Source organism: Tachysurus vachellii, chromosome 21 (genome assembly GCF_030014155.1).
Source record: "Tachysurus vachellii isolate PV-2020 chromosome 21, HZAU_Pvac_v1, whole genome shotgun sequence".
Classification (NCBI taxonomy): domain Eukaryota; kingdom Metazoa; phylum Chordata; class Actinopteri; order Siluriformes; family Bagridae; genus Tachysurus; species Tachysurus vachellii.
In genome coordinates, this window is record NC_083480.1 from 15,194,706 (window position 1) to 15,222,603 (window position 27,898).

General features: G+C 42.4%; 1 protein-coding gene across 11 annotated transcripts in view; it reads right to left on the minus strand.

The window, feature by feature from the left end:
* The window catches only part of brd4 (bromodomain containing 4), a 43,355-nt gene that overhangs the window by 6,135 nt on the left and 9,322 nt on the right, over nt 1-27,898 (minus strand). For 3 of the 11 annotated variants that reach the window (XM_060897573.1, XM_060897574.1, XM_060897575.1), the window contains exons 3-13: nt 22,211-22,321; nt 6,886-7,291; nt 6,074-6,211; nt 5,847-5,982; nt 4,905-5,254; nt 4,009-4,428; nt 2,237-2,365; nt 1,919-2,158; nt 1,435-1,655; nt 755-1,131; nt 40-141 (exon numbers count right to left, since the gene is read on the minus strand). In XM_060897573.1, coding sequence (XP_060753556.1) covers nt 40-141; nt 755-1,131; nt 1,435-1,655; nt 1,919-2,158; nt 2,237-2,365; nt 4,009-4,428; nt 4,905-5,254; nt 5,847-5,982; nt 6,074-6,211; nt 6,886-7,291; nt 22,211-22,311 — 2,620 coding nt within the window. In that variant the 5' untranslated portion in view covers nt 22,312-22,321. Of the gene's footprint in view, nt 1-39; nt 142-754; nt 1,132-1,434; nt 1,656-1,918; nt 2,159-2,236; nt 2,366-4,008; nt 4,429-4,904; nt 5,255-5,846; nt 5,983-6,073; nt 6,212-6,885; nt 7,292-22,210; nt 22,916-27,898 lie in introns of those variants that run through there. The other 8 variants (XM_060897578.1, XM_060897580.1, XM_060897579.1 and 5 more) reach the window with 8 other exon arrangements.

Sequence of the window (27,898 nt, forward strand, 5' to 3'; positions counted from 1 at the left end):
CAGGAAGACGAGGCGGTGAAGAAATCACGACATCGTTACCTGACTCAGAATCCTCGCTGTCGGAAGAGCTTGACTCGCTGCTGCTGCCCGAGTCTGAAGATGAGCCTTTTGGCTTAGCGCTCATGGTCTCCATGTTTTTTTCTGTAATCGGGGAAAGTTAACGTTAACGTACTTTGTCGGTCAGCTGCACGTTAATCTAAACACTGTCTCTATAATAAAAAAAATTCTAATTACTGGTCACAATTATTAACCGCATTTAACACATCTGATCGTTTTATATTCAACAAAAACCTGGCTTTTCTTTTAAATTATAAACATGTGTATGTCCCTCACACATGAATGGTTGCGTTTGAGTAAACTCGAGCATGAGGCACTTGAACGAGAGAAATAAACAAACACATGGTAACAAACAGATGGCTAAATCATCTGAACGAAACACGCTAACTTCGCCGCAGACGATTATTATCCGATATAAAGATGATGGTGTATTTTACATGTTTTGTGTAAAATATTGAGAAAGCCAAAATAGTGAATGCAATCAAACAAAAAATATTTAACTGTACAGTCAAGTGAAATATCTGACTGACTGTTGATTCATAAATATTCAGCGTTTGTCCCTTATTTATTCGTTTGCACACGTTTGTTTATTTATTTGGCCAAGAAATCAGGATAGTATAATTAATTTAAACAACAGAAACAGATAACAAATAAGACTTTAATCCTGTAATCATAACAGTTTTAAATAGAGACAAACCTGGAGGTTTCTTCTTCTTGCGGAGACAGGATGAAACGTATCTCTCCAGCTCGCGCAGCGTGGAAGGTTTTAGCGTCTCAAAGTCGATCTCGATCTCGTCCGGGTTGGAGTTTTTGAGCGAAGGCTCGCGGGATTGAATGATGTGGACCACGCGGCCCAGCTTGTCCCCAGGCAGCTTATTGATGTCGAGGCTCAGCTGCCTCTTCTCCTCGTACGACATGGGCTTACACTTCTCGGCCGACACCAAGCTTGCGGATCCTGGTCCTCCTCCCAGAGTCAGCTCTTCCACAGGGTCGAGGCCGGGCCCCGGCTGCAGGGTGGGAGGCGCGGTCCCTGGGGGAGGAATTGAGCGGTTGTTCTTTATGCCCTCCTTCTTACTGCAGGATCGGAAGAGAAACGAGAGATTTTTTTAAATGACACTCTGGAAAAATCACAGATTAATTAAAAAAAAAAAGACCTCAGTACTGTGACTATTGGGAGTTTCCTTAGGTTTATGTTATATTAACTGAGGTCAGAAGTAGAATTCGCTCTGTTTAATACGGTGCATCGTGTAAATGTTCCACACACATCCAGACCACACGAGAGTTATTGTGAATCAAAAGAAGCAGCTAAATGACCATTTTACTTTCTCGCTCTTAAAATAAATAAATAAATAAAAATAAAAAAGCTCTGGGACTCACCTTGGCTTCTTGGTCTTCTTGGGCAGAGGATCCTTGTTGTTCTTGTTCTTGCTCTTCGGTGTCGGGAGAGCCGAAGCTGGCTCTAGGATCTCGTCCAGTCCGGGGATGGCTTTCTTTTTGTGCTTCTCCTTCTTTTTTTCCTTCTTGTCCTTCTCTTTCTTCTTTGGTTTGCTGGCCTGGGGCTGAGACAGGGCTGCCAGCTGTTCGTGGACCGCCTTGAGCTACGTTGCAGAAACAGGAAGGTCGACGTGATTAATTATACTTCGACTCGTTTTGTCCTCTGACGTGGCTGTCACTCAAGACCGACGTGTCGAGAACTGGTTATGTAATCAAGAGTCTGATCTTGCAACATCAGGGATTATGTCTACAAATCGCCAGTGTAGATTAACTTTATTGTTTCTATGGTAACATACAGCTTATGTACCTTATTGCATCGTTAGCTATTAATGAATAAAAAAGGACCATGTGTCCTTTAGAAGGACACCTCTGATTTCCACACCTGCTCCTTGAGCTCAGCCAGCCTCTGAGCCCTCTCCTCCTCCGAGTCGTCGGTAGAGGATTCCGATTCAGACGAGGAGTCGCTGGAGCTGTCGGAGGACGAGGGGGCGGCGATGGGTGGCTGAGGCTTCACGGGGGCCGCGGGGTGCAGCACGGGGGCAGGTGCGGGTGTAAAGACTTCCTCTGGCTCATCGGGCATCTTAGCAAACCGCATCTCAAACACGTCCTGTGGAAAGACAGGTAGTTCTCGATGAGCCGAAATAAAGACGTTCGGGAGGGATTCGGCGTCGGTGCGTCTACGTACCTGCAGCTTGCGCGCCATCACCACGACCTCGTGATCTGGAGGGTTGTATTTGTAGCAGTTGGAGAACATTAACCGTACGTCCGCAGCGAACTCCTGCGCATCTCTGTACTGTCTGTTGTCTAACTTGTCCTAGAAAAACAAAATAGAACAAAAACACGTGATGATGAAAATGATGAAGACGCGCTTACAGAAATCAAAACGCAGCGTGCAGCATTATAGAGTCAGTGCCTGTTGTTGGAATTCATAAAATCATTAATAAATAAAACTACAACAGAAGAATGTTTGTGGGTTAATGCTCCTGATGACACATGGGGCAAAATATGATCAAATGATATAAACAGTGTAGGGAAGAAGCAAATAAATAAGCCTGAATAACCATAAAACGAATAACAATATTGTAAAAATCATCTGAGCCTCCTAGACAAATTCTGAGAATAAAAAATCTAATCTAGACCATATCTCGTATCTCTGTGAAGGAGAACCATCTCTCTGGGGAGGTGTCTCACATTCTTAAAATCCAGGACAGAAAATCTTTATATATAGGTTCATTCACCTGTTTACCAAACTGATATTCTATCTAACACATCGCAGGTTTACTATATAAGGCAGTGTTTTAAAGGTGGGGTCTCCGTTGTTTGAGAAACGCTTCAGAAAACTGAGTCGGGACAACAAACAAAACAAATATCAAAACTAACGTGTAGCCAATGAGCAGAAAGGGGCGTGTCTTGTCAATATGGGCGGAGAGAGTGTTCAGTGCACATGTGTGACATCAGCAGAAAGCGATTTTAACATTGACATGGAGGATAAAAACAAAGAAAGAAAGAGAAGAAAGACTTACGATAAGGTAAGAAGTAGGACGTGTTAATATAGGATCAGCTTTCCAGCGCTGGAGAGAACTGAAGGAGCAGGAAGTTGGTCACATATTCACAGATTGGACTTTCCTGAGTCAATAACTCCTGAGCTAAACGCTGTTACTACACAAATAACACCTCTTTTCTATCGTAGTAAAGTAGAGACGCAGCTACAACCGTGTTTTGTGTAGTAACAGTGTTTAGCTCAGGAGTTATTGACTCGGGAAACTCCAATCTGTGAATATGTGACCAACTTTACTTAAGACGCCGAGGCGCTTTTTTCCTTCTCGATAGGTGAGTAACGTTGGTTTTGCTTTGTTACACAGAACTAATATATGCCTTTGTCCTTTACATGATTATGCTTGTGTGTCATTTTTGCTTGTTTGTTTATCTGCAATCGTATCGTTCTTCCCTTCAGCTATGATAAAGACACATTTCTTTCCATTAGTTGCCTGGGTTACGTATGTATGTGCGGGCGGAGCTATCAATACAGGGGTGGGACCCATTTGGGTTTAGGGGCGTGTTTGTTTTGGTGATTTCAACTGTCAACGTTAGCTTTTAAACAAACGGACACCCCACCTTTAAGGAGGAGTTGGTGGATTTTTATCTGGTGTCTAATTGCTTCTCTTATATGTACAACCTTGAAAAAAAAATGGTAAAACCGTTTAAAAAAAAAAAAAACAACAACAACTAAACACTTGACTGTGTAATGAAACTTGCAATTAGTTGTGTAACAGCTTTTAATTTCATGTGTTCAGATTTTCTTTTTGTTTTAAATGCTATCATTTCTTCTAAAAACGTAAGAAATTCCCATACTTCCTTTAAGCACATTATAAAATTATTGTCACAAGTCACACGATTAGAAAAATATTCCCCACACAGTCCAATTATGAATGCAATCATATCCACTTTAACTCTTACCTTGATGGTGGTGAGGTCCATGGGGTGTTTGATGATGTCGTGGTAGTCGTGCAGTCCCAGAGTCTCCACATCCACTGGTTTGTAGAAAGGCCAGGCGTAAGAGGCGTGCTTCTTAGCGAACATCTCCTTGACGATGCCGGCACAGTAGCGCAGCTGCTCCAGCAGTTTGGGGCTGTTGGGGCCGGCGGGTGCGGTGTAGGCGAGGTGGTGCTGGGAATCCGGCGCCTCCTTTTTGGGCTGTTTAGACGGCCGCGCGCTCTCTCGCCGAGGGAGAGTCTTACCTGACTTGGACTCTGCGGGAGAAGACTCGCTCAGCTGGTCGTTAGCCGTGGGGGTCGTCGTGTCTGCTTTCCTCTTCTGGCTTTTCCTCTGCTGTTTTGTGGCAAAGATAGACGATAAATGGCTTGGGCTACCATTCATCTTGTGAACAAAAAGGTTGTTTTCAGAATCACTGTAATATTATAACTGAACACAAGATATTTCAGAAATTTGACACCGGCATATTTCAGAAGTTAATAACAGGGACAACGAGAGTGTATTGTGTCCCTGATAAGTTCACATGTTAATGCTGACTAGCCCTATAAAAAGCCAGAGCACACGTTCCTGACCTGTATAAAAACTCAGGAATAAATTTAGCTATGTGCACGATATTAAAATGATTATTTTTAGTCACTACATGACAGTCATAAATTTGCATATACATTTTGTGTGAAAAGCACGAGCTAGGGAAATGTGTATTACTGGGAAAATAGAGAAAAAGGGGGTTCTTGTCCGACTGACATGTTAAATCGTCTGACATGTTAAAAAACTATTTACCTTAACTGATTAATACATGTTTTAAATATAAAAAAGAGGCTTTTTTTCCATAAAGCCTAGTGGATTTGAACTTTGGTTACCTTTAATATCTGAGGACTCACTTTGGGCATGATGCTCTGAAGCATCGAGGCAGGACTCTGTTGAATGGGCATGGTAGGAAGAGCGATCTGGGTCGGGGGAGGCACAGCGGTCATGATGGTGCCCGGAGGGTTGCAGTCTGAAGGGGCAAGTGGAAAGGGTGGACCCAGCTGGGGTATCGTAGGGGGAACACGAGGGGGTAGAGCTTGCTGCAGAGCCACCTGTGGAGGGAGAGCTGGAGGTCCTGGTACAGGTCCCCTAGTCTGTGGCCCTGCTCCGTGATTAGAAATGCCACGAGTCTGAGGGGTCGTCGGAGAATCTCTGCCAGGTCCAGGGGGCTTTAAGTTTAACCCTGGAGAAAGAAACCGAGTTAGTGGCTAAAAAGGGACGGAATTTCTTTTCTCCATGTAAATAAATCAGCACTAAATTCAGATCTCTTAAATGAAACAACAATTTTGTTGAATATAAATTCAAAGTTTCTTTTTATTTCTTTTCCAAAACGCTATAAATCCATCCTTTATTTTAAAAATGTTTTTTTTTTTTATAAAAAGAGACATAAACCAACAAGAGAACATGCAACATATGACATCAGGGAAATAAATAACATGCAAATAAAATAAATAGTAACATAAAATAAATATTTAAAATTTCAGGTTTTCTACCCCCATCAGTAGGTTTCACTGGCTCATCCGGGCCATCAAAATTGTTATTACAGGTAAAAACACTCAAAGAGCTCTTCATATATTATATATATATATATATATATAAAAAATAGTTTCTATTTCTATATTAGTAATATTATATATTAGTTTCACTTTAATGTCAATAAAAGAAATTTATCTAAACAAATGGATTTTTGGCTTCTTGATTATTTGGACGCATTATTGGGTGTATTAATTAAACTGTAAACTTTGCAGTTGCAACGTTCTTTGTGAGAGGTGTACCTGGGTCCCTCCTGCCACGACCACGGCCCTTCGGAGTCATGACTGTGATCTCGCTCTCCTCCTGGGGCATTTCCGAAATCTTCTGGAGGAACAATTTCTCCAGTGCCTCAGCCATTAAGACTATGTCATCCCCTGGCTGTAGAGGGCGACACGTACCATTAACAAACCCATACACATGCAGCGGAGCCTCAGAAAAGACCACACATGAGAGCGGACACGTCGGTTACCTTATTGTAGATGTAACAGTTCGTAAACATGGTGCTGAAGTCTTGAATACATTCTTGTGCGTTCCAGTAGAAACTGTTCTCGAGCCGTTTCCTGATTGTTCCCATGTCCATAGGGTTTTTAATGATCTTATAATAGTCCTGAAGGAGAAAGAATCACAAGCCGTAAGAAATCAGAATCGTGGCAGAAACTAAAGGACTCCTTCACATCATCATGATACAGTTTAACAGATACAAAACGAATTAGAGGCCGAAAGCGGTGCGTTTTTTCAGATGCTGACGAGAGACGTTTACTGAGAATTTAATCACAAGTTGCAACTATTCGGACATGTTGTTCAAGGACGGGCAATCGGTATCTCTGGCGAATTGGACGAGCAGATTTTATGGCCTGGAGAGTAGATTTTTATTCTGTGACGTGACAGTAATTATAGCAAAATACGATGTGCTACTTTGTAAGAAGAGGATAATTATATACACAGTTATTACTATATTATTAATTAGTATTTAGTAATTATTCTTAGCTAGTACTAATATGTATAATATGTAATATGGCGTCCCAGCCCTTGTTTTTCTTGTTTTTTTTTTTTAACTCCAGTGAAAAATCGTGATAATTCTGCACCAGCTTCATTTGACTAAAATTTATTTGACTTGTTCGAGGTGTCTCTAGCTCCACCCACATGTTTGAACTGTACCCTTGGTACCTTGGCATGAAGGATAACCAAATTCAGCACTGGTACGTCGTAAGAGAGAGGAAAATAAGGACAACTGAGGATGCAGATTTTTCACCCAGCTGACAGATGCACTCGAACACTTACAGGCAGGTTAAGCTTGACGGCATCTACAGGAGCATGGAAGGGCCATGAGAAATGGTGCTTCCACAGCGTCTTGAGCACCACCTTGGACAGATATTGCAGCTGGTTGGTCTGGCGCTTCGGCCGTGCTGTGTTGGCGACCTCAGGGGGAGAGGGGTTGGAGGAATGAGAGGCTTGAGACTGGGGCTGGGGCTGCCCCTGACTGCTGCTGCTGCTGCTCCCTGACATCGGTGTGGCGTCCAGACCGTCACCCATACTGATCAGATGGAGCGAGGGCACCAGGGCAGGTGGAGGTGGAGGCGGGGGTAGAGGTTGAGGGGCCACGGGACACCACTCGTTCAGCCTCGAGCCAGGCGCGGCCTCTGCAGGGAGAGTGCCGCCGATTCCATTGCACTCCTCGCTGGGATCTCTGTAAAGAGACGAAACGAGTCGTTGATTAAAATCATTTACGACATCCTGTCAAACTGACCGTGTGACTTTTTCAAATCATGCTAAGTGAAACTGAATCCACCAATCGCACGTGCTCCCTGTGTCCTGCTCCACTTAGTTCAAACCCTAGTGTTGACCTGGACACGTGTAATGACTGTTCAAGTCGTCTTAACACTTACACACTTCACATAGAAAAGAGCCAACGTTATCTTCTAAAAGTGTGCACGCCCCAGAGCGCTACCTATAACTGTGTGTGTGTGTGTGTGTGTGTGTGTGTGTGTGTGTGTGTGTGTGAGAGAGAGAGAGAGAGAGAGAGAGAGAAGTTCTGATGCTTGCTTTGAGTATTTCCTTTTTTTTTTTTTTTAAAAATGACACATCAACACCAGAGGTTTATGTCTATCTGATAAGATGAAGTAGTGATAAAGCTTCCTGTGAAAAAGAGGTATGACTGCAGTCAGAGTTGTTCGAGTCATCGAAGACTCGAAGATATTTCACGGAAACTCAAACTGAAATAAAACATCTTTAGATAATAGATAGAGAATTGGCACAATTCGCAAACTGACGCGTTAGAACATGAAGAAAACATTGTTCTGTTCTAAGAAAATAATTCACTTTGTGTTCGTTGCATCACTTTACTGTATAGTCTGTGAGCCACAAAGTGTTTATTCCCCCCCAAAAAAATAAAAATGAATGACAGGCCACGTTAGAAGGAGCTTATTATTGTATTCCTTCCTCGGAGAAGACAATCCAAAGAAAATCGCTCGTTGTTCAAACCTCAAGCCCTGAGTTCAGCGAGTGTCATCAAATCAACATTGGTCTTTTAACACAGACACACACTTTCTCTCTCTCTCTCACACACACGAAATAGTACTTCTAGAGTTCGCACTATCCGTCCGTCAGACTGCATGATTTAATCAGACATGACTGGCCCTGTAACTGATGACAGTGAAAACAGTGGATGCCTCTGAGCAATCACCAAGTCATCGCCTCCATTTTGACAGTGATGTGTGAAGACAGACACACACACACACACACACACACACACACACACACATCCCGCTAATGCGTTCACCTCCGATTTACTGTAAACCTCCTTCAACACACCCGCGCTTGCAAACATGTTATCTCCTGAGACGGGAGAATATAAAAACCGAGATTCTTCCCAATACTGACGAGCTGCGATGAGTCAGAGGAGCATGAAAGATGAGCGCTTTCATCGCACGTTCCGGCACTTTATCATGAGGTAGCGTCTGAAAGGCTTCGCCAACCGAATCCTTTTTTCCGAATAATAATAAAAACAGTTCTCAGTCGCAAATAAACCGATTAAAAACGGTGCGAAATCAACGTTTCCTGGAAGATGTTTGTGTTGCATCTCTGGACAGTCTCCGGTGTTCGAGCTCCGCCTTCGTGAAGGTCCTCGGGATGGAGCATGTTGAGGTTTCTCTAATACTCAAATTCTCTAAAAGCGAACGTATTTATTTTTAAAAGGAAATGGGTTTGAGGAAGTCGTGAAGAAAGGTTGGTTGGATCGAATAAAGTCCAGAAAGAAGCCTGACTGAGTGGCGGCGTTAGAGTCACGGACGAACAATTAGAGGATCGTGCGTGTTGTGACGTTTTCAAGATTTCTCCAACTTCCTAAGAGGAACACAAAGGTCGGCGGTCGTGTTACGAAAAAGAAAAACAGACTAGATCTTTGCGCATTTTGGTATTTTCTACAGTATAAAAGGAACAACGATGGTGGATGCACTTTATTTTCCAGGTTGAGGAATAAAAGCATTGTAACAGATTAAAAAAAAAAAAAATCTTTGTTATAAAATTCACAGTAATCAAGAATCTCAGCAACGTTTTAGCTTGCTATCATTAATTACTTAAGAAAGCAAGAAATTATGTACACATTGTCCCCCCCCCCCAAGTGTTACTCTGTAATATGTAGATTTTTATAGGAAGGCAAACCTGTGATGAGTTACGAATATCGAGCGAAAGAAAGTCATTCTACAACCAGAACGTGCGACATCTAGATTCCGGAGGTCTTTCTGACGGTGGATGAAGCAGTACGGCTAATTTAGCACACAGAGCTTCCTGCTGGGGGGACTGTGGTGCGCCACATGACTTCCAATGAGCTACAAAATGTACTACAATGCGCTGAATGTCACTGTGAACTCTAAGAAAATGGCTCACGGAGTTGCACGTTTGCGATACGTTGATGTTATGTAAGCGGATTCCGCTGCCTGACTCAAACCGGTCTGGAGTGATGCTTCATATCAGCATTACTTCAGCACGTGGTCCTGTGAGTCACCGGTGCATTATACTGATGACAATCCAGTCTGACACGCGTGTCCGTGTTTTGATGCATTTCCTGTCGGACATTTTAGAGACACTATACTACACTTTTGTTAAATTATTTCAAACTCTAATAAAACAAAAAAAAAAAAATCAATGTCCATTCCTACTGGACATTCAGGCAAGTAATCACTGAAAGTGTAAAAGTTCACCTACAACTCAAGAGTAACGGTGCATTAATATGAATTTCAAGCACGTCGTGTTTTCCACGTTTCCATTGTTTAATGTTGGAGGTCATCCCCCCAACTCACCAACACTGTTGTGTGGAAATAAAGGAATCCTGTATCTGACGGTTCCTGTGAGCCGTTTGGTGACTGTGTCGAAGGTGAGAATCAAATTAGCGTCTGATATCCAGAGTCGCAAGTTAAAGAAAAATAAATTACTAGTTCACTTGTGAAGTTTACGATCAATACAGAATGCAGCCTGTTGAAGTTATGGAGTAGTTAAACCAGGTTAGCTTGTAAGTAAGTACGCTGCGTGATTCAAACAGCCGTCTAATAAAGTTATGTAACGTGGAGGTGGCTTTCGTGGACATTCTTCTGAAACCGCTGCGAGTTTTGCGAATGGAAATTGGTCAGCGGTGCGTCAGGTGTCTGTACTAACAGATGACTGTCCACAGTTTCATTCAGGACACCTAGACCACAGACTCTGAGAAACCCCAACAGGGCTGAAGCCAGATGTTGGTCAGCTGCTCATACGGAGTTATGTCCTGATTGTACACGTCCAACCAGGTGCCTTTTGTTTTAAGTTACGACATACAGTACAAAAGTACTTTGCTTCAAAGCCCTGAGAAGTCCAGCGAGTCTTCACGATGAATGTGAGCTATAAAATATTTTTATCTGAAGATCATCCTGAGTAGGAGACCATTTTAACTGATCAAAGCACAGAAATAAAACCTGGTACAGGACACGGTATCTTAGATATTTTATGACGGTGTTGAAGTCGAACGGTGACGTTTATCATCTGTGCTTTCTGCAGCGAGGGAGGGAAGGAAAGCGGAGCGACCGAAAGAGAGAGAGAGAGAGAAATAAGAAAGAAAGAAAAACACAAGGAAGTAAAGAAAAAGAGTGTCATGTTTATAGCATGTGATTGACGTTAATTATATGACGCGTGTTGAAGTGCAGATATAATGAGTCAACACCGCTGCCTCACTACAGCAGACGTAACAGTCCTCACCTGTTGCACTGCTGAGAGCAGAGTCAGTAGTTTGTGCTGATGCATGAGACTAATTAGCACAGAGTAGCTCCACACAGCCTGCTATCTACACTAACATCGTTAACGTGTCACGGTTTTGAACACACTCGCATGAGGTGCAGCGCCGTTTAGTGTAATTCACGATCCGTAATTCAAAGCGCTTTGCAAAGCCGTATCGCTGACGGAGACCGCGGCGCGTTCGCATAGAGGCCTCGCTACTGCTATCTGTGAGGAAACTTCCTGTCAATCACAGGAAGGTTTTCTGTTTAGGTCTTATGGTTTTTTTTTAGTCGCTCGGATAACGTCGTAAGTTCACACGTTTCCGGATGCCGCTATAAGATCGGACGAGTAAGTGAGCGCAGTATCGGTGTCAAAAGTTTTTTATTTCTGTAACATACTTGTGTGTTAAAATGTTGCACAAGTTACACGGCCCTTAAAAAAAGGTTACTGCTTTAAAATCCATAAAACAAACCTTAACAGAAATGTCAGGTTATGTAACTGTTGCTGTGGCTGCTGTGGCTATATAAAAAGGGTAGTGTGTCTAGGCAGCCTGGACTGAACCGCTTTCTCTACGAGCTGCTGATACTGAAAGGGAAATAAATGCTTAGGTTTAGCACTGATGTTGTCATCAAAACAATCTGCAAAAAGAAACGAAAGCGAATGAATGAGCAGGAGTTGAGGGACATCCTAATCGTGGTGTAAAAGTGAAAGGAGGCGAAGCAGCGTTGCGACTGGGAGACGCGGCGCCGACGTGACGTCCCACGCGGCTTCCTGTTCCGTAACGCTCCGAGACGCAGCTACTCTGTGGTCACGTTTGTGTTTTTATAAATGTGGATATAGCGCTGAATCATGAACTACATCCACATTTGTTTAGCATTTATTTATTAGGAAAAAGTTCCCATGACTTTTATTCCCACCTTGGCTTTAGTGAGCAGATTTATTTGCATTTTGCAGAGCTGGAGGGAAACACACATGACACAGCTAGAGTGATGTGTCTGCTTTCATCACACAAGCTTGATGAACTGGATTAGTCAGCACAAGAGCTAAAAAACCAAACCAAACAAAACAAAAAACCCTTAACCAAGGCTGGGTGATAAAACGATAACGATATGTATCGCGATAGACACGTGATCGATATCGATAAAAAAATGTGTTCGATATTTTTTATTCTTCGTCGGAAGAAAACCGAGGTTGCGGAAGCAAGTTTGGTTGCATTAACAAAGGCGCTCGCTCTCTGGTAACCTAGCAACGTAGGGATTGACACGCTAACAGCCAATCATGTAACAGTATCATGTTTGGTTGCACCATATCGTTGTCTCGTGCTGGTCTGCTGGATTCGTCTTCAGTACCCGGCGACTGATAAGCAGAAAATGAGCACCGCGGCGAGCGAGGAAATTGTAAATTAAAGAGTAAAAGTCAGCTAACTTTTTCATATTTCTGCAGGTTTTATATGTCAAACAATGTTACTGTAGTGCATCAGGTTTGTTTTTTATATTACAGACGTATCTCAGTCTAACTCAGTTTTGTTTATGTTTACAAAACACTGCACATATTTTAAAACACTTTATTCACCAGAAGGTGAACAGCTAAATTCTCAGGTTTCTCTATGTTTATATTTAACACTGCACTATTTTATTATTACACTTTATTAAGCATTTCTTACATTTTCTTTCATTTTGCACCTTAAAAGTTAAGAGATAATCGTTAAGTGTTCATTGTGACTTTAGACTTATGTTTACATTATAATTATTTGAGTTTTCCTGCTTGTTGACATTTCTGTCTTAATAACTTTATGATTATGATCAGAGGAAGGTTAAGTTTAAAATAAAAATGTTTAAAATGTACTATTTTTCTCCTGGTCCTTATTTTAAATCGGTCATAAAAAATATCAATAGTTATCGATATCGTGATACATTTTTCAGCCATATCGCCCAGCCCTAGCCTTAACTTTCGAATACGGGATCGGGTGAACCGTCTACGATCCTGTGACTTCTTTGTGGTTTGCGTCGCGGTGTTAAAAAGCTGAAAATGGAGCGAGCGTTCAAAACCTTTACAGGCTCCAGTGGCAGAGATCGATAGCAGGGCTGCTGCTGATGGTGCAGAGTAAAGAACTGGCTTGTGTTAATGCTGCAACATCCATTCTGACTGTACTGCAACTGGAATGTTTTATATCCTGAAGCACACGGCCAGAAAAGATTTATTATTCGGACTGGGCGTACGGTGTATCTCTACGATGCAGCAGCGAATCAAACTATTCAGACGACTTCTCTGTGATTTAATAACGTTCACAGACGAGGAGGATTCGGGTTCGAATAACGGGGTTGGGGGTTCAATCTAGTCATGCTAGAAAGATTTCCATATGTTTTTTTATGGATGAGAAAGTTTATTTTCAATTAGATAAGTGAGCATTTGGTTTTACTCCCTGATCCAATGAAAGCGATATTTTGGTTGGTCAGATCTGCTCGAGTCTCTTAGCCCCGGAGGTACGGCTCCGTGTCCGACATGGCGCGATCGTGGCTAAGAAAGTTACTCTGTTTTTGTGGAAGAAAAATGTTAGGCCTCTCTTTTCTGACTGGTTAACTGGAATTATTTCTACCTTACATCTGGAAAGAATCAGATACTCTGTCTCTGGGAACTCTGGAAAATTTGACAGAATGTGGGAACTGGACTTTTTTTTTTTCCCCCTGACGAGTAACAAGGACCAACGAGGTAGCGACTGCTTTTTAGAACTGTTGTAACTACTCTTCGTAGGATGTTGGTTTTGTTTTGTCTCTCCCTTTTTTCTTTTTTTTGCATATCGCACAAATTGTGGTTATAATAAGAGTCCCTCTGTTATATTTTGCGTTGCTTTTGGTTCTTTTTGTGTCTGCAAAAACAATTAACAAAAAAAAAAAAAGCTTTGAAGGTTATCTTGAAACTCAGATCTTGAAACACAACAGCAGTAATACACAGGGGGTTTTCCTCTAGAACACATCTGATGACAGGTCATACAGGTCAGTAAGATGTGTGTCACTTATCAGTCGCATGTAACGTGTGCGTTTACGTGTCGTCCGTGATGAAATCGTGGCTCCGTGTCAAGCACGTGATGCAAAATGAATGATAGTCAGACGCCGTTTTGCTCGCTAGCAAGACAAAGGAGTTCAGTTTCCACAACATCCACTGTGACCCATTTCTAGACCGGAGAGCCAAAGATCCGCAGCTTTGTCGAGTCAAAAAACCGGAAAGAACTTTACGACCTGGATGAGAGAACGTTTAGGCCGCTGTTATTAAACATTAGCGCTAAGGATGAACGGATGTGGAGTCTCTCGTGCGGTTGTCTGAAGCTACGTCCTTAAAACGTAAAAGCTGCTAATACACTTCATATTCCACACATGCAAGTGGCTCACAGGTGTCACACAAGTGAGGGTGTGATCATATAACACCTCGAGACTTAAATGCCCTCGGGGGCACGTCAGAGGCAAAACTTCCTGTTCATCAGTCACTCAGCCGTTCATCGTATTTTCAATCAATCATCGTGTGTGTCTAAGATTTAAGATGCAGATCATGACGAGAGTCACCACAACAGAAATATTTTTAAAACGGTTGCACAATTCGACATGACTACAATCTGTTATAGAAATCAAATTATTCGGGTGTCACCCAAAGGAGGATGAGTTTCACTTCGGCGTCTGGTTCCTCTCAAGGTTTCTTCCTCAGATCACCGTCTCAGGGACGTTTTCCTCACCGCCGTCACCTCCGGCTTGTCATTAGAGATAAATAGAAAACTTGAATTTTAAGCTTTCGATTTTTTATTCTGCTTCTATACTACTGTGAGACGATGTCGATCGTTAAAAGCGCGAAACAAATAAATTCGGTTAAAATTCACTCAAAAAGCTCGTTAGACCTTCAAAAAAGATTTACTGATAAGGAAAATCCAGAAAACTGGTACTTAAGACAATTCTAGACACTTCATTTGGTTGTGGATGCCTTTGTAACGGCACGTAGGACGTGTGTGTGATTCTTTACCCAGACAGACAGTAAAAGCACCATGAGACAGCGTCCACAAACTAGCACTGTGTCCCGAACTACTGGACAAGTCGAGACCGAGATAAATGACCCATTTAAGGTCAGAACCTTGATTTGAAACGCAGCTCGTGACGACAAATTCCCCTGAAATCCAGACAACCACCACAGAAAAACCCCAAAATCCTGTTCGTGTTATTATTTGTGAACAGAAGGTCAAATCCATGTAGGTGTGGACCTTCGACACGATCTGAAGATCTGAAGCTTTTAAATAACTCACACGCAGCCCGTTTTGTTGATCTTCACACCCGCCGTGGGTTTTTAGATAAGTATCTGTCTAAGCATAGAAAAAAAAAAAGTTCACAACACAGTGAGATAAAGAACAGACGAGTGGGTAGTTGTTTTTAAAACCTAAAATGAAACATTGGTTTTAAAAGGTTTGAAAGACAAGGGGAGAAAAAAAAAACCAAAACAAAACAACAAATCTCAAACTACGGCTATACGATGTTTCGGTCATCAGACTTCGTAAAGATGATGAACCTTGGAACAGGAGTCGAGCAATCAGCAGGAAGAAGAGGAGGAGGAAGAAGAGGAGGAACGAGTGAACAGTACACTCAGACACCAGACAAAACAACACGTACGAGTCTCGGCTAAAGGGACTGTGAGATTTCACACACGGTTCACAAATTGTCTTGCTGAAGATCAGTGGCAGGGTTTAACCAACCGGCTGTGATCACGGTTTATGACTCCTATAATTAATGAAAAAGAATTGAGCACGAATATATAAATATATATAAATAAATCAAAATCGGTTTTATATTTAAAGCTGGATATAAGTTTTGGAGACCAATTTATACATATTTAATTATCATGACTCTTAAATGGCTCGCTTGATTGTTTAAAATGGAAGAAAATGAATTAAAAATAAAAAAAAAAAAAAAGCTAAAAAAGTTAACGGTTCCTACAGTGAAGTTTCCTGTAAGGAGGCGTTTAACATCTACGGAAGGAGCCGTCAGTGTCTGTGCTTCGTAACGGTCGGAGATAAAGAAGTGTTCGTGTCGTCAGTTCACAAATCGTTAAATCTATAAACACAAAGTTCGAACTGAACTGTTTTTAAATCGGCGTTTGGGACACAATCGGTTATTTAGAGCGAGCCCGAGTGTTAGCCGACACGTCCCTGGTTCTCGGGAGCCTCTGGAACATGGAGTTACTGGAGAAGTCGCAGCTTACAAGGCAGAGAAGAGGAAAAAAAGACTCGGAGCTCTGCAAGAGGAATGTCGGTCGACGTGTCGAGGCTCCGATGCGGATAGATCGGTTCTACTCCGCCCACTCGGCCTGCACGCTAAAGCGCTTAGCCTTTAGCCTCGGGCTGTCTAAAAAACAGAGTTTCCAGCTCACCTCTCTGTTCTCACGAACACACACACAGTGACTGGCTCTGACTAACCGCATTCTTCATGACTCACCTTGTGATGAGAACAGTGGGTGGACCACATGACCGTATAATTCCACACCCAGAAGAGCTCCGGTGTAAAGCGAGGAAGAAGAAAAGAAAGAAAAAAAAAAAAAAAAAAAGCAGGAAGTGAGCGTTACACAGCACGAACGCTGAGCGGGGGAAAAAAATTCCACTCCGTCACTGATAACAGCCACGAAGGTTCTGCCTAGCAAACCGGAGAACACCGAACAAACTGGAATTTCAAGTAGGCACAAAAGAAACAGGAGCGTCCTGAAATAAACCAGATCGCATTGCAGAGACCAAGAGGTCGAGCTGGCGAGACGGACGGGATACGAGATTACGAACGCGCTGTGCAAACAAACATCCAAATAAATCTCGGATGAATTCTAAGCATGCGTATTAGATAAACATCAGACGACACGATCGAGATCCTAAGATAAAAGATCAGAGAAAATCGGTGTCTTGCTTACGCCATAAAACGATTTTGAAACCACGACGGCACGAAGCCTGAATCTACTGACGTATTAAACGTTCTTTCTTTTCTCTGCCCATTATAGTGTGTATAAGTTTTGCAGCTCGCAGTACTCGGGGTCAGAACTGTTAATAAATCTTAGCTCAAACCGTCATCATCTGTACATCGATCAAACCGGTCATTCTGACAAAGTTTACAGCCGTGTTAAATCTGTACAGAATGAAACTGGCTTTAAACATTTTGTTCATTTGTTCATGCAAAATATTTAAGAGATATTAAGACCGACTTTGTTTAGTGTGTTGTTTTAGTGCAGAATTTTGCAAGTCTTTCCTGTAAGTTCGTCTGATTTCCATCAAATTCAAGCCTTTCGTTTGAATCGCCCTCGGATGTTTTGGTGTAAACAGAATTAAAAGGTGTGGTCGGTGTTTTTAGGTGGAAATCATCTGGAGCTAGTGGTTTGAAATCTCATGACTTGAAGCGGCTGTTGCTCAGGTTTTTCCTCTGAACGCATTTTACTACAAAGTTCTTTTGACCCCTGACCGCACCTTTAAGACATTAAAGGGTGACGTGATCTCTGCTTTGTTGAGGCTTTAAACGGCGCCTGATCCCTTTGTAAGGATTTTTGCCTGTGAGGGTTTTCTGAGATGAACGGCACGGATAAAGAAAGGGAAATGTTTACGTTATACGAGAGTAGAGCCTTTTAGTCTGTAAAGCGCTCCAAATTGAACATGGGCTCAACTACAGAAGATACTTAAGCCGAGCACAAGAGAGACTAGAAGCTAAGTATTACTTCTTCAATGACTAAGACTTGACCTGAGCATAATGGTGTGCAACTGTGTGCATCTAATTTGCTTTATGATGGTTTATATAAAATAATCTGATGAGCTGTTAACATCCGCCTGTCTGTGAAAGGAGTAAAATTATACGGTGTGAGGTAGGAGTGTGTGAGATACGACAGATCAGATTTATACGACACGCTGCTGCGTTTCGGTTTCGTGTTTGTGCGCAACATGTACATATAGTTAATATATGTAAATAGAAATATAGTTACCAATAAAACATTTAACCCTGAACAGGAGAACAAACCGACTAGAAATAAAAGCCATTAAACTGATGACAGATGCACTAGAACAACATGCTGTACCGATTGATCCTAATACTTCTATCATGTCCTAGCAATCGGCCCTAGAACAAGTCCACGATGATCTGATCACTGCCTCACTTTCATCAAAAGTGATCAACACAGTGAAATACGTGCGACTGAAGACGACAGGACGAGGGTCACCAAGCTGAAACAAAGACTTAAAGACTTAAACTTATCACTGATCCTCTTAATCTCAAAAAAGTTAAAGATTCAGTCAGTAATTGTTAAAAAAAAAAAAACAAACAAACAAAAAAAAACTGAACCCTCGAGCAAGACTGCTGATTGCTTCCAATTTTTAGGAATAAACAACACTAAACAAACGCAGCTTGCTGATCTGACCGTGTTTTACCGACACAACAAGTTTGATCGTCTTTTTAAGTATTCAATTGATTGATGAGTCGCTTAATAGAGGACTGTAGAGAAGAGAAACAGAGAGAACATCAGAAGCAGAACAGGTACAGACAGGTAGGCAGGACGACTGGGAGCTACTTCCTGTTTAATACAACAGAGCTGTGTTTTGATGAAGTTACCTGCCGTCTGCTCGTCTGAAACATGTACAACAGCAGCAGCAGAAGAAACACAATTTTAGGTTAAATAAATAAATAAAAAGTATGGGACTTAACACTTTTTTTTCCGAGTTAGCCAGCAAGCTACAATTTGATTCTTATTATTCCAATCGATTGTGAAATCCTACTTTACCACAGAAACCAAAAACAGGAACGAAGCGAAGGAGGAACGTGTGAGAGGAGAAATAAAGTATCTCTTCGATCTATTAGATTTCCACCTGGACCTGAGTGAGGTAACTCCACCGTTCCTCAGGTGCTCCTCTGTAATTCCCCCCTCAGTTAAGTCACCTGTGTTTTTTCCTTTTTCTACCTCTGAGATCATTTGATCCCGAGTGACGACAACTACCTGGCTGCTGTGTTTGGGGCTCTAATTTTTTTTTTTTTTGTCTTTGGTATTTTCCAATACAGAATATTTGAATATCAGGTATCCGATCTAATCGTCTAGCCGTTTAATTCAGCTGCACCGCTACGATTATGGATACGCTTGTGTTGGAAAAAAAAGTTCTGACCGTTTGCCCGAACGTGTATAAATAAAACGCCTCGCTTCTTCCTTCACTCGTCTAACACCATGACGAGTGGATCGTGTTCAACTACACGAGCCCTTCTGAAACTTCATACCATTTATGCCACGGGATCGGATTAATTCGTTCATCTTAACGCGTGTATGTTTTTTATACTTTCTTCTCTGCTGCTATACCTTTATACATATACATTTGTCAAGGTTTCTTCCTTTACCATCTAAGGGAGTTTCTCCTCCCCACAGTCACCTCAGACTTGCTCATTGGGGATAAATACAAGCACATTTAAATATATCTAATATTAATCTTGAATTTTGTATTCTATTAATCTTTATATTAACCTTTTGTTCTATTGTTTATGTTCTGTAAAGCAACTTTGAGACAATGTCAATCGTAAAAAAAAAAAAAAAGCCATACAAATAAACATGAATTGAACACATTTCAGTTGATATCGATGCGTCCCACAACGAAACAACGGAACGCAGCTTTTAGTTTGCTCGAAATAACTGATGAGCAGGAACTTCGCTGGCCTTAAACTCTCGGCGTTCAATTCGGACACATGCTGTTAATGGATTCAGTGCAATTCTTCATGTTCACACAGCTGGTTCACGTGTGTGACACGAACATGTGAGGAGTTTCAACTGTGAGAGCGGCGACACGAAGAGACTTGTATAAATGCTCTTGTAGACGTGCCCAAGAGCTACGGGCAAAACTACAGATAGGCTTAATCTGTGGATTTCAACCTAAAGTGTCTTTGGGAACTGGTCGAGCGGACGCCAGCTGCTAATCTACAGGAAAAGTTCTGTCACATTGATCATCATCATCATCATCATCATCATCATCAGAAGTGGACCAGAAAAAAAAAAAAGGAAAAAAAAGTAATTCTGGGGAAATTTCAACTTCGAGGTGTTGCTCTAAATTGCTGCAATGAAAAGCAGAACTATTTCACCCCCCGGAGGAAAGCGTTTGTGGTTGTGTCTACCAATCAGTATGATGAAGTAAACATTGATTCACTCTGCACACCAAAGACACCACAAAAAAAACCGTTCAGCACAGTGAGAGTAAACGGCTGTTTTATGGTCTGTGTCTGAAAGTTGGATTAAAGTTCATTTAAAAAAAAAAAAGTTCACACACACACACACACGCGCCTGTGAACGCTCCTAAGACGTTCGATTTAAGAAAGTATGCATTCTGTGTGTTTAAGCTAAACAGCCATGGATTTATTTTATTAAGTTACGTTTTTATTGATCTTGGTCTTTTAGACTTGTGCTGTACGTTCAATTACAGATGTGATGGAAAGAGGTGAAGCTGGAAAAACACCCGGATACACCGCATAGAACATTCCTACTAGGTCAGTGTGTGTGTGTGTGTGTGTGTGTGTGTGTGTGTGTGTGTGTGTCTTAGAGACCGAAATAAACGGCATGATGCCAGCGAGAACAATCCAGTCATGCATGCTTGGCTTATTTACAGCTACTAAAGAGAAAAATAAAAGTCTGAATACACCAGCGGAGGCGTTTTCTAACGGCTGTTAAAAACTTCCCCCTGCTGCATTTCCTTCCTCAGCAAAGCCTCTCTGGAATAAGCGTTGACCTTTGACCTTGGCATAAATCATTGAAAACTCCTGTGGAATGCTTGGTGAAAGAGGAAGTGGCTTTAAAGCTAGCGTGAGCATGAAGAGCCAAAAAAAAAAAAAAAAAAAAACCCAGGAAATCTGGTTCTGTAACGCAGCCAAGCCGAAGTACGACCACATGAAAAAGAACGTGTTTTTCACAAAGAGAAAACAAAAAAAAAAATGGACACTCTCAGTAACTAACAGTAAATAATTAATCATTCATGGGGGGACTTCCAGAAGAAGAAAAAAAGGTTCTCTCAAACATAGAATAATAAAGGATGGTTGGTTTGTTAGTTGGTTGAAAGCTTACACGGAAATAATAACTGCTGCTACGAGTTAGCGCTCCGGACGTCGATCCTCCGGGAATCTAAAGGCTAAATCCTAAAGATGCTCTTAAAGCTACTGCATATCTGGAAGATCTGGATGTTTGGTTAGAAGGATTTTATTTCTAATGTGAACCAAAATAAAAAACAGTGTACGGTATGATTTGTTTGCTTGTTTGACCTCCAGACACACACACACACACACACACACACACACACACACACACACACACACACACAAATAAAGGGAAGGCATGCTGAAAACATTAAAGCCACAGTTGTGGTGGGGAAAAAAAAAGTCAGAGTGGTCATTATGAGCCGGTCAGTAGGAGAGCAGCATGTGCACTATGCTCCTCTGTCATGAACTTTTTCCACCGTCTGACTGTTGCAACGTTCCGTGCGTTTGCGTCAATCCGACTCGAAGCGGCTCTGACAAAAGATAAGCCTCGTCACGCTCCGTGCGGTGAGAAAAGGTCAGACGCCGTTCATAGCCGGGGGTCACATCTCGCCGTAAAAACTGTCACTCAATACCGGCAAACGAGGATGAAAAGTTCCATGTTGTCACGTCTTGCGTCACATTTTCCCCCTGTGTTTTTTTTCTTTCTTCCCGTATTTGTTTACGCAACAGGACTCGGACGGTACGGGAAAACGACGTTTAAGATTAAGTGCTAGGGTTAATGAAGGGTTTAAATAAACATGAAGTAGTTTCAAAACTAAAAACGATACGTACGTATACATACATACATAAATAAATACATAGAAGTACTCATGGGTTGAGCTGGGAGCGGTTTCCAAAACCTTTGGCTGCTGCCACAACAAATACGCCACCCCCATCTTCCTCTGAAAGCACCCCCCTCCCCCTGGCTTACTCACACACACTCCTACATGCACACACACACACACACACACACCCTCTCTCACCAGGAGGCTGCCTGGCCAGGGCTTTTTTAGCTTTCCTTGCTAACAATGAACACTTTTTTTTTTTTGAAGCCATTTTGTCTAATACATAAAAATAAAACAAAATTAAAAAACCTCCTAGAAAGGAAAGTGTGATCAAAAAGTGTCTAAAATCTAAATCCCACGTAACAAACGCCGCTCATTCTCTCACACGGTAACTACGTTCTGATCAGTTCTACAAACAAACCTGGTTAGGGAAGTGTTAGGGAAAAGGTTATTTGTAGGCATGAAAGTTTATAAAGCTACACACACACACAAAAAAAAAAAAAACAAACATGGTGGAAATAAAAAAAAAAAAAAAAAAAGTTGACACGTTACCTTTTTACAGCTGCGGAATAATGTGCAATTTTTTCCAAAAGGGCATCCAGTGTCTGAAAATCCAGCAAATCATTGGACTTGGAATGCATCCTGTAATCCATTTATAGGGTCCTGTCTCCAGAACAAAACCGAAAGGAACAAAAAAAAAAAAAAAAAAGGGAGGTGAACTTTTTTTTTTTTAAATGGATCACTCTAATCCCAAAACATGAACACAGCTAGCTTTCAAATCTCCAGTTCAGATAAATGTGTCCCGAGATCCACTGTGCTGAACACATGTTAAATCCGCAGGAAGTCCACAATAATCCTGAGAGTAGTGAAGATTTTACGTCCTGAGAGAAGTCCAGAAAAGAGAGATCTCCTGTTCACCTTTACGAGAGAGGAAGAGAGAGAGAGAGAGAGAGCATGAAAGAGAGGGTGAGAGAAGAGAACGCGGGTAGAAGAGGCCCGAGGCCGGCTAGCTGTGTTAGCTCTGTGCGCCGGTCTTCTCTGTTCCCCCTCCCCCTCTCAGGAGGACAACGGCCCAGTCGCCACAGGCACTTTGCCCCATTGTGTCCCACCGCTGAAAGCCACGCTCATTCGACACCCGGACACAGGGACGGAAAGAGAAAGAGACAGAGAGAGAAAGACCCTTTGGAAAGAAAAAAAAAAATAATCCAGAAACTGAGCTCTCTTTTTTCCCTCCTCTCTCCCGAAACAGCAGCGTGCTCTTGCTCAACGGTGAAAATGGCTCTGCCGCTTCCTCATTCAGAATAGTCCCTGCCCACACACACACACACACACACCCCTCCCTCTGCACTCTCTCTCCCTCTCTCTCACACACACACTCTGCTTACTCGTTCGTTCGCTCACTCAACCCCTCCCTTCTTCACCCATCAATAGCTGGAGGTCTCTCCACCCTCTCAGCTTCTCTTTCTCTCTCTCCCTCTCTCCCCCGCCACACTACTCACTCTCTCTCTCACACACACACACACACTTCATCTCCCCCACCCCCCCTGCTTCCATACTACCATTCAGTCCTCCCTTCCCCCTGCCCAATTCCTTTTTAGCTTCGGCTCGAACCAAAGCAAGGTCCCCCCTTATCTTAACTACAAACACGCACGCACACAACCACACGAGTCTAGACTATGGCAGTGGCACAAAAGAGGAACCTTTCTGCGATTATGAAAGCCGTCTAACGTGTACAACGGAGAGAGATACCGCAAACGGAGAGAAAGGTGGAGCTTATTTTATTTCTCCTGCACAACAGTCATCAGTGGAAAAAAAAAATCCTTCTGAGAGAAGAAAAAAAAAAAATAGAATAGAAAAACTGACATTTCAGGTTAAAGTCTCGCTGCGCTAGTAAACGCTGTTTCCGTTTCCTGTTATGTCAGACAGCACAGAGGGAACCCCAACTCGCTGTCAGAGGGACTGAATTATAGACGGATGGATGTGCGTGTGTGTGTGTTACAGAAAGAAAGAGCGAGGGAGGGAGATGAAATTATTCTCCCAGAAGGCATCTCTTTCCACTTCCCTCGTCTAATCAAGCTGCCATCTGTCTACACAAACGTTTCTCACATCATCGTGACACGGCTAAATCCCTTTACTCTCACGGCGCTCCTCACACGCCGCCTTCTCTGTTGACGAAGGTGAAGGTGCAGGTCACCATGGAAACACGCAACCGGGTGTGTTACGTGAAGGAAGAAAAGGACTGTGTTGGACCGGACCGGCGTCCCGCAAGTAAAGAACATATGGGTGTGATTAGCGATGGAGGCGTGAGAACGTGAACGTGCCAAAGCGAACCTATGGGACCTCAGGGGAAGGAGTGGGTGATCTGGCTATCGAGACGTGTCCACAGATCCATAACCTTTGTGCTTTAATTCGTTTCTATGGTAACATCATCTACGTGAACTTGTTCGCAAACTAAAAACGTTACCATGAAGTGATGTTCCTGTAAGGAGATGCGTTTAACGTCCATAAAAGGAGTTTTTTCCGACACACGGATCTCCGTTTCTCAGGGATGAGTGAAAAAGACGCACCGGTTAGGGAAAGACTGTTTATAGCTGCTGTGACGTAAGCGATAAAGGACAACCGACCTGGTCTGCGAACACTAACACAAAAGTACGTCTCGTTCAAAAAAAAGGAATAAACAGACTTGTCTGGTTTTGGCTCAGCTACAAAATCAGACACCAGAAGACTACAGAGAACGGTTCGGACTGCTGAGAGGATTATCGGTGTTCCCCATACCCACCCATCAAGAACTGTATATATCCAGACTGAAGAAAAGGGCTCAGAAAATCACTCTGGATCCCTCACATACCAGCACAACCAGACACAAGAACAGCTTCTTCCCCCAGACAATCAACCTCATGAACAGTTAAACGCTCCACCATTACGCAATAACAATGTGGAATAACCTTACATTTAATTCTTACCGTCTCCGTCCTAGTGCATTCCTGCATCTCATTCTATTCCACTCTACCATCTATAGCACAACTGCACATAAAATTTATTTATTTTTAAATTTTTCACGTGTATTTTGTTGCATTCGCATCTTATTGTCCGTGTTCTGGAAGCATGCGACACACGTTCCTTAATCCGCAAGCATTCTTGGCAATGAAGCTCTTTCTTTATGACGCTGCTTCGTCATTGTTGATTATTTTCCTACGACGGCACTTTCCTGCACATGTTAGTCCAAACATTATTCCAGTATTCATAGTACTGGGAGAGCTCCCTGGGATGGGCACGAGTGCTTTCCCCAGTAAACCTGATCATGTGTTCAAAATAACCTAAAAGTTTCCTGATAGATGTTTCCATGTTAACATCCACATGCCACAAACTGCAGCTGATGAGCATTAGTTATTATAATAATTATTATTATTATTAAAACACTCAGACAAAGACACGTTCGCTGTGTTTGCAGTTTTACTCATCCATGAGAGAAATAGTTATTCTTTACAGACGTCTCATGTCCATTGAAAAGTGCCCACCCCTTGGTGTGGGGGACGCTCAAATCTAATAGCACTAAACTGATAATCCTGTGTGCGCCGCTTTACCGACAGGATCATGACGGAGAGAGGATGGCGATATTCATCGGAAAGAAGAAAGGGGGTTATTTTAAGTAAGAAGTGATCTGATTTAATTTAAGTAAGAAGTGATCTTGGCCTGTAATCGTTTTTACAAACACTAATCACGCTCGAATGCTACACACACGTTTACACGTAATGAGCCATTATCACTCGCTCGGACAATAAAAGGTGGGCGTCTATCTGCCCAACCCACAAGGAGGAGTGAGTGAGTGAGTGTGTGAGAGAGGGAGGGAGGGAGAGAGAGAGAGACGGAGGAGGACGGGGAATTACAGAAAGGCTGGGGTTAAGGTTACACTTACACACCCAACCACAACCAGATATAGAACTACAGGGACAGATGTGAGAGACATTTCTCATCTAACTCTTACATCCTTCATCTTGTTCTTCCTGAAATAAACCCCAAATGACCAGCCGCCCTCCCTCCTGCCCTCCCTCCATCCCTGTGTGTGAATCTCTCATATTGTCAATCTCTCTCTCTCTCTCTCTCATATTCTCTCTCTCTGTCAATCTCTCTCTCGCTCGCTCATATTGTCAATCTCTCTCTCTCTCTCGTTCATATTGTCAATCTCTCTCTCTCTCTCGTTCATATTGTCAATCTCTCTCTCTCTCTCTCATTCTCTCAGTCAATCTCTCCCTCTCTCTCTCTCTCATATTGTCAATCTCTCTGTCATTCTCGCTCGCTCTCTCCTGGAAGCACATCTTTAATTTGCCAAGTTCCAATTTTCCATAACAGCGAGAGAAACGGATGCTACTAAGCGTGGATCATGTGACAAACTCACTCGCACCTGAACATGTTTTACAAAATTATTTATCATCACAATGTTTTAGTTTACAAACAGAAACTAGACCAAAGTGAGTGTTTTACTGATCATTAAAAATAAATAAACAAATAAACAAATAAATAATCAATCTTGTGGAACATCTGCAAAATGAATTTTTCTACCATTAAAAAAAGAAATTTCTTCTATTTATTCTGAAATTATAAATTTAAATGAAATTCTACTTCCGTCATTAAAGTAAATACCGATACTAATAATAATAATTCTATACGCACGTTTTATAGTGAAACGCTAAAAATAAATTACTGACAGACTATTTTTAGATAGATAGAACCCTCGCACTATAACCCAACGACACTGTTCTCTGTAGCTGTGCAACTAATTACTTTACTGCACCTGGGCAAATGCCACTGCTGCACTGGGAGGAGCCTGTGACCTTTGACCCAAACCACCAGTCATTAAAGCGGACGCCGTCGCCGGAGCACGTCGGCCATGTTCACTCGCACCGCCTCCATAAACATAAAGCTCCGACATCCAACAGCTCAGGAGATAGTGTATCTGATTTCATGTGTGATCACGACCTTTTGTGAAGCCTGTTCCCTCCCCCACACACACACGCTCGCGCTCTCTCTCTCACACACACACACACACACACACACACCAAGGTCCAGGGTGCAATCAGTCCACGTGCCATATGCATCTTTCCCCGTGACAATACAGCAGCTGCCGGGGTGACAAAGAGGCAGCTGGGAACCTGAGAGATTCAAGAGGAGCTGGAACACCACGCACGGCTAACATTTGGGGACGATTGGGGTGTGTGTGTGCGCGTACGCGCGCGTGTGTGTGTGTCTGTGTTTGTAGAGGAACAGATAGAGGACGCAATGCGGATGGGGGTTGGTAGTTGTAGCTGGAAGAGTCGTAGGCAGAAAGACATGAAAGAAAATAAGTGTGTCTGAGAAAACGCCGTCAGACTTCTGAGGTCATTAATCATGTGAGCAGCCAGAACTAACAAGAATCCTGCAGGAGTGTGAGCGCACACGTTCTCATGCACACACACACACCCACACCAACCAGAAGCAGGTGATGGTGAGATAATGAGTAACAAGAATTCTAGCAGGAAAAAGGGGGAAAAACAACAACTCAAAGCCATTTCATCTGCTTCATATATCCAATCCTGCTGTAATGAAGAGGAGTGGAAAAACTTCTCTCCTCCCATCTGTTCAGAACATAACCCACCATCCACACACACACACACACACACACCATCTGTCGTCTGAACGCATGTATCCAGGGATGACACAGCAGTCACACACCGGCACGGTGGAGCACCAGCAGTCGCCCTCAGCGTCCCCTGATGTTTAGTCTCCGGAGTGTTACGGTCGGTCAGTCACGCTACCGCACATCCGACCAATCATGTGCCAGAGAATAAAAACACACAAGCTTATTTAATCTGGATGTTTCACCGACACGCAGACGTGACTAATAACTCAGACGACTATCTGACATTTATTTATAGCGTTCCAGAAGACGAGAGAGTTGAGCGTCGCTGCTTCTCCCGATCTAATTTTAACCTTTTACATTTTCTATTCTGATATTTATACTGATCTAAATTATGATTGTATAACAGTTCCAGCACTCGCATGAACTTTGGGTCCATATTAAGGCTCTCGTTCTAGGATTATATTATTGTTTCTATAGTAACAGCTCATACGCCAGGACACGGTAGAGAACCTGAGACTAAAATAGAGTTTCGAAATTTTGTGTTTTTCATTTTTTTTCCCCATTTCATTTCTTTATTTTGAGAGAAAGTCTGTCTATAGTTGCTATAACAAGTGAGAACAGAC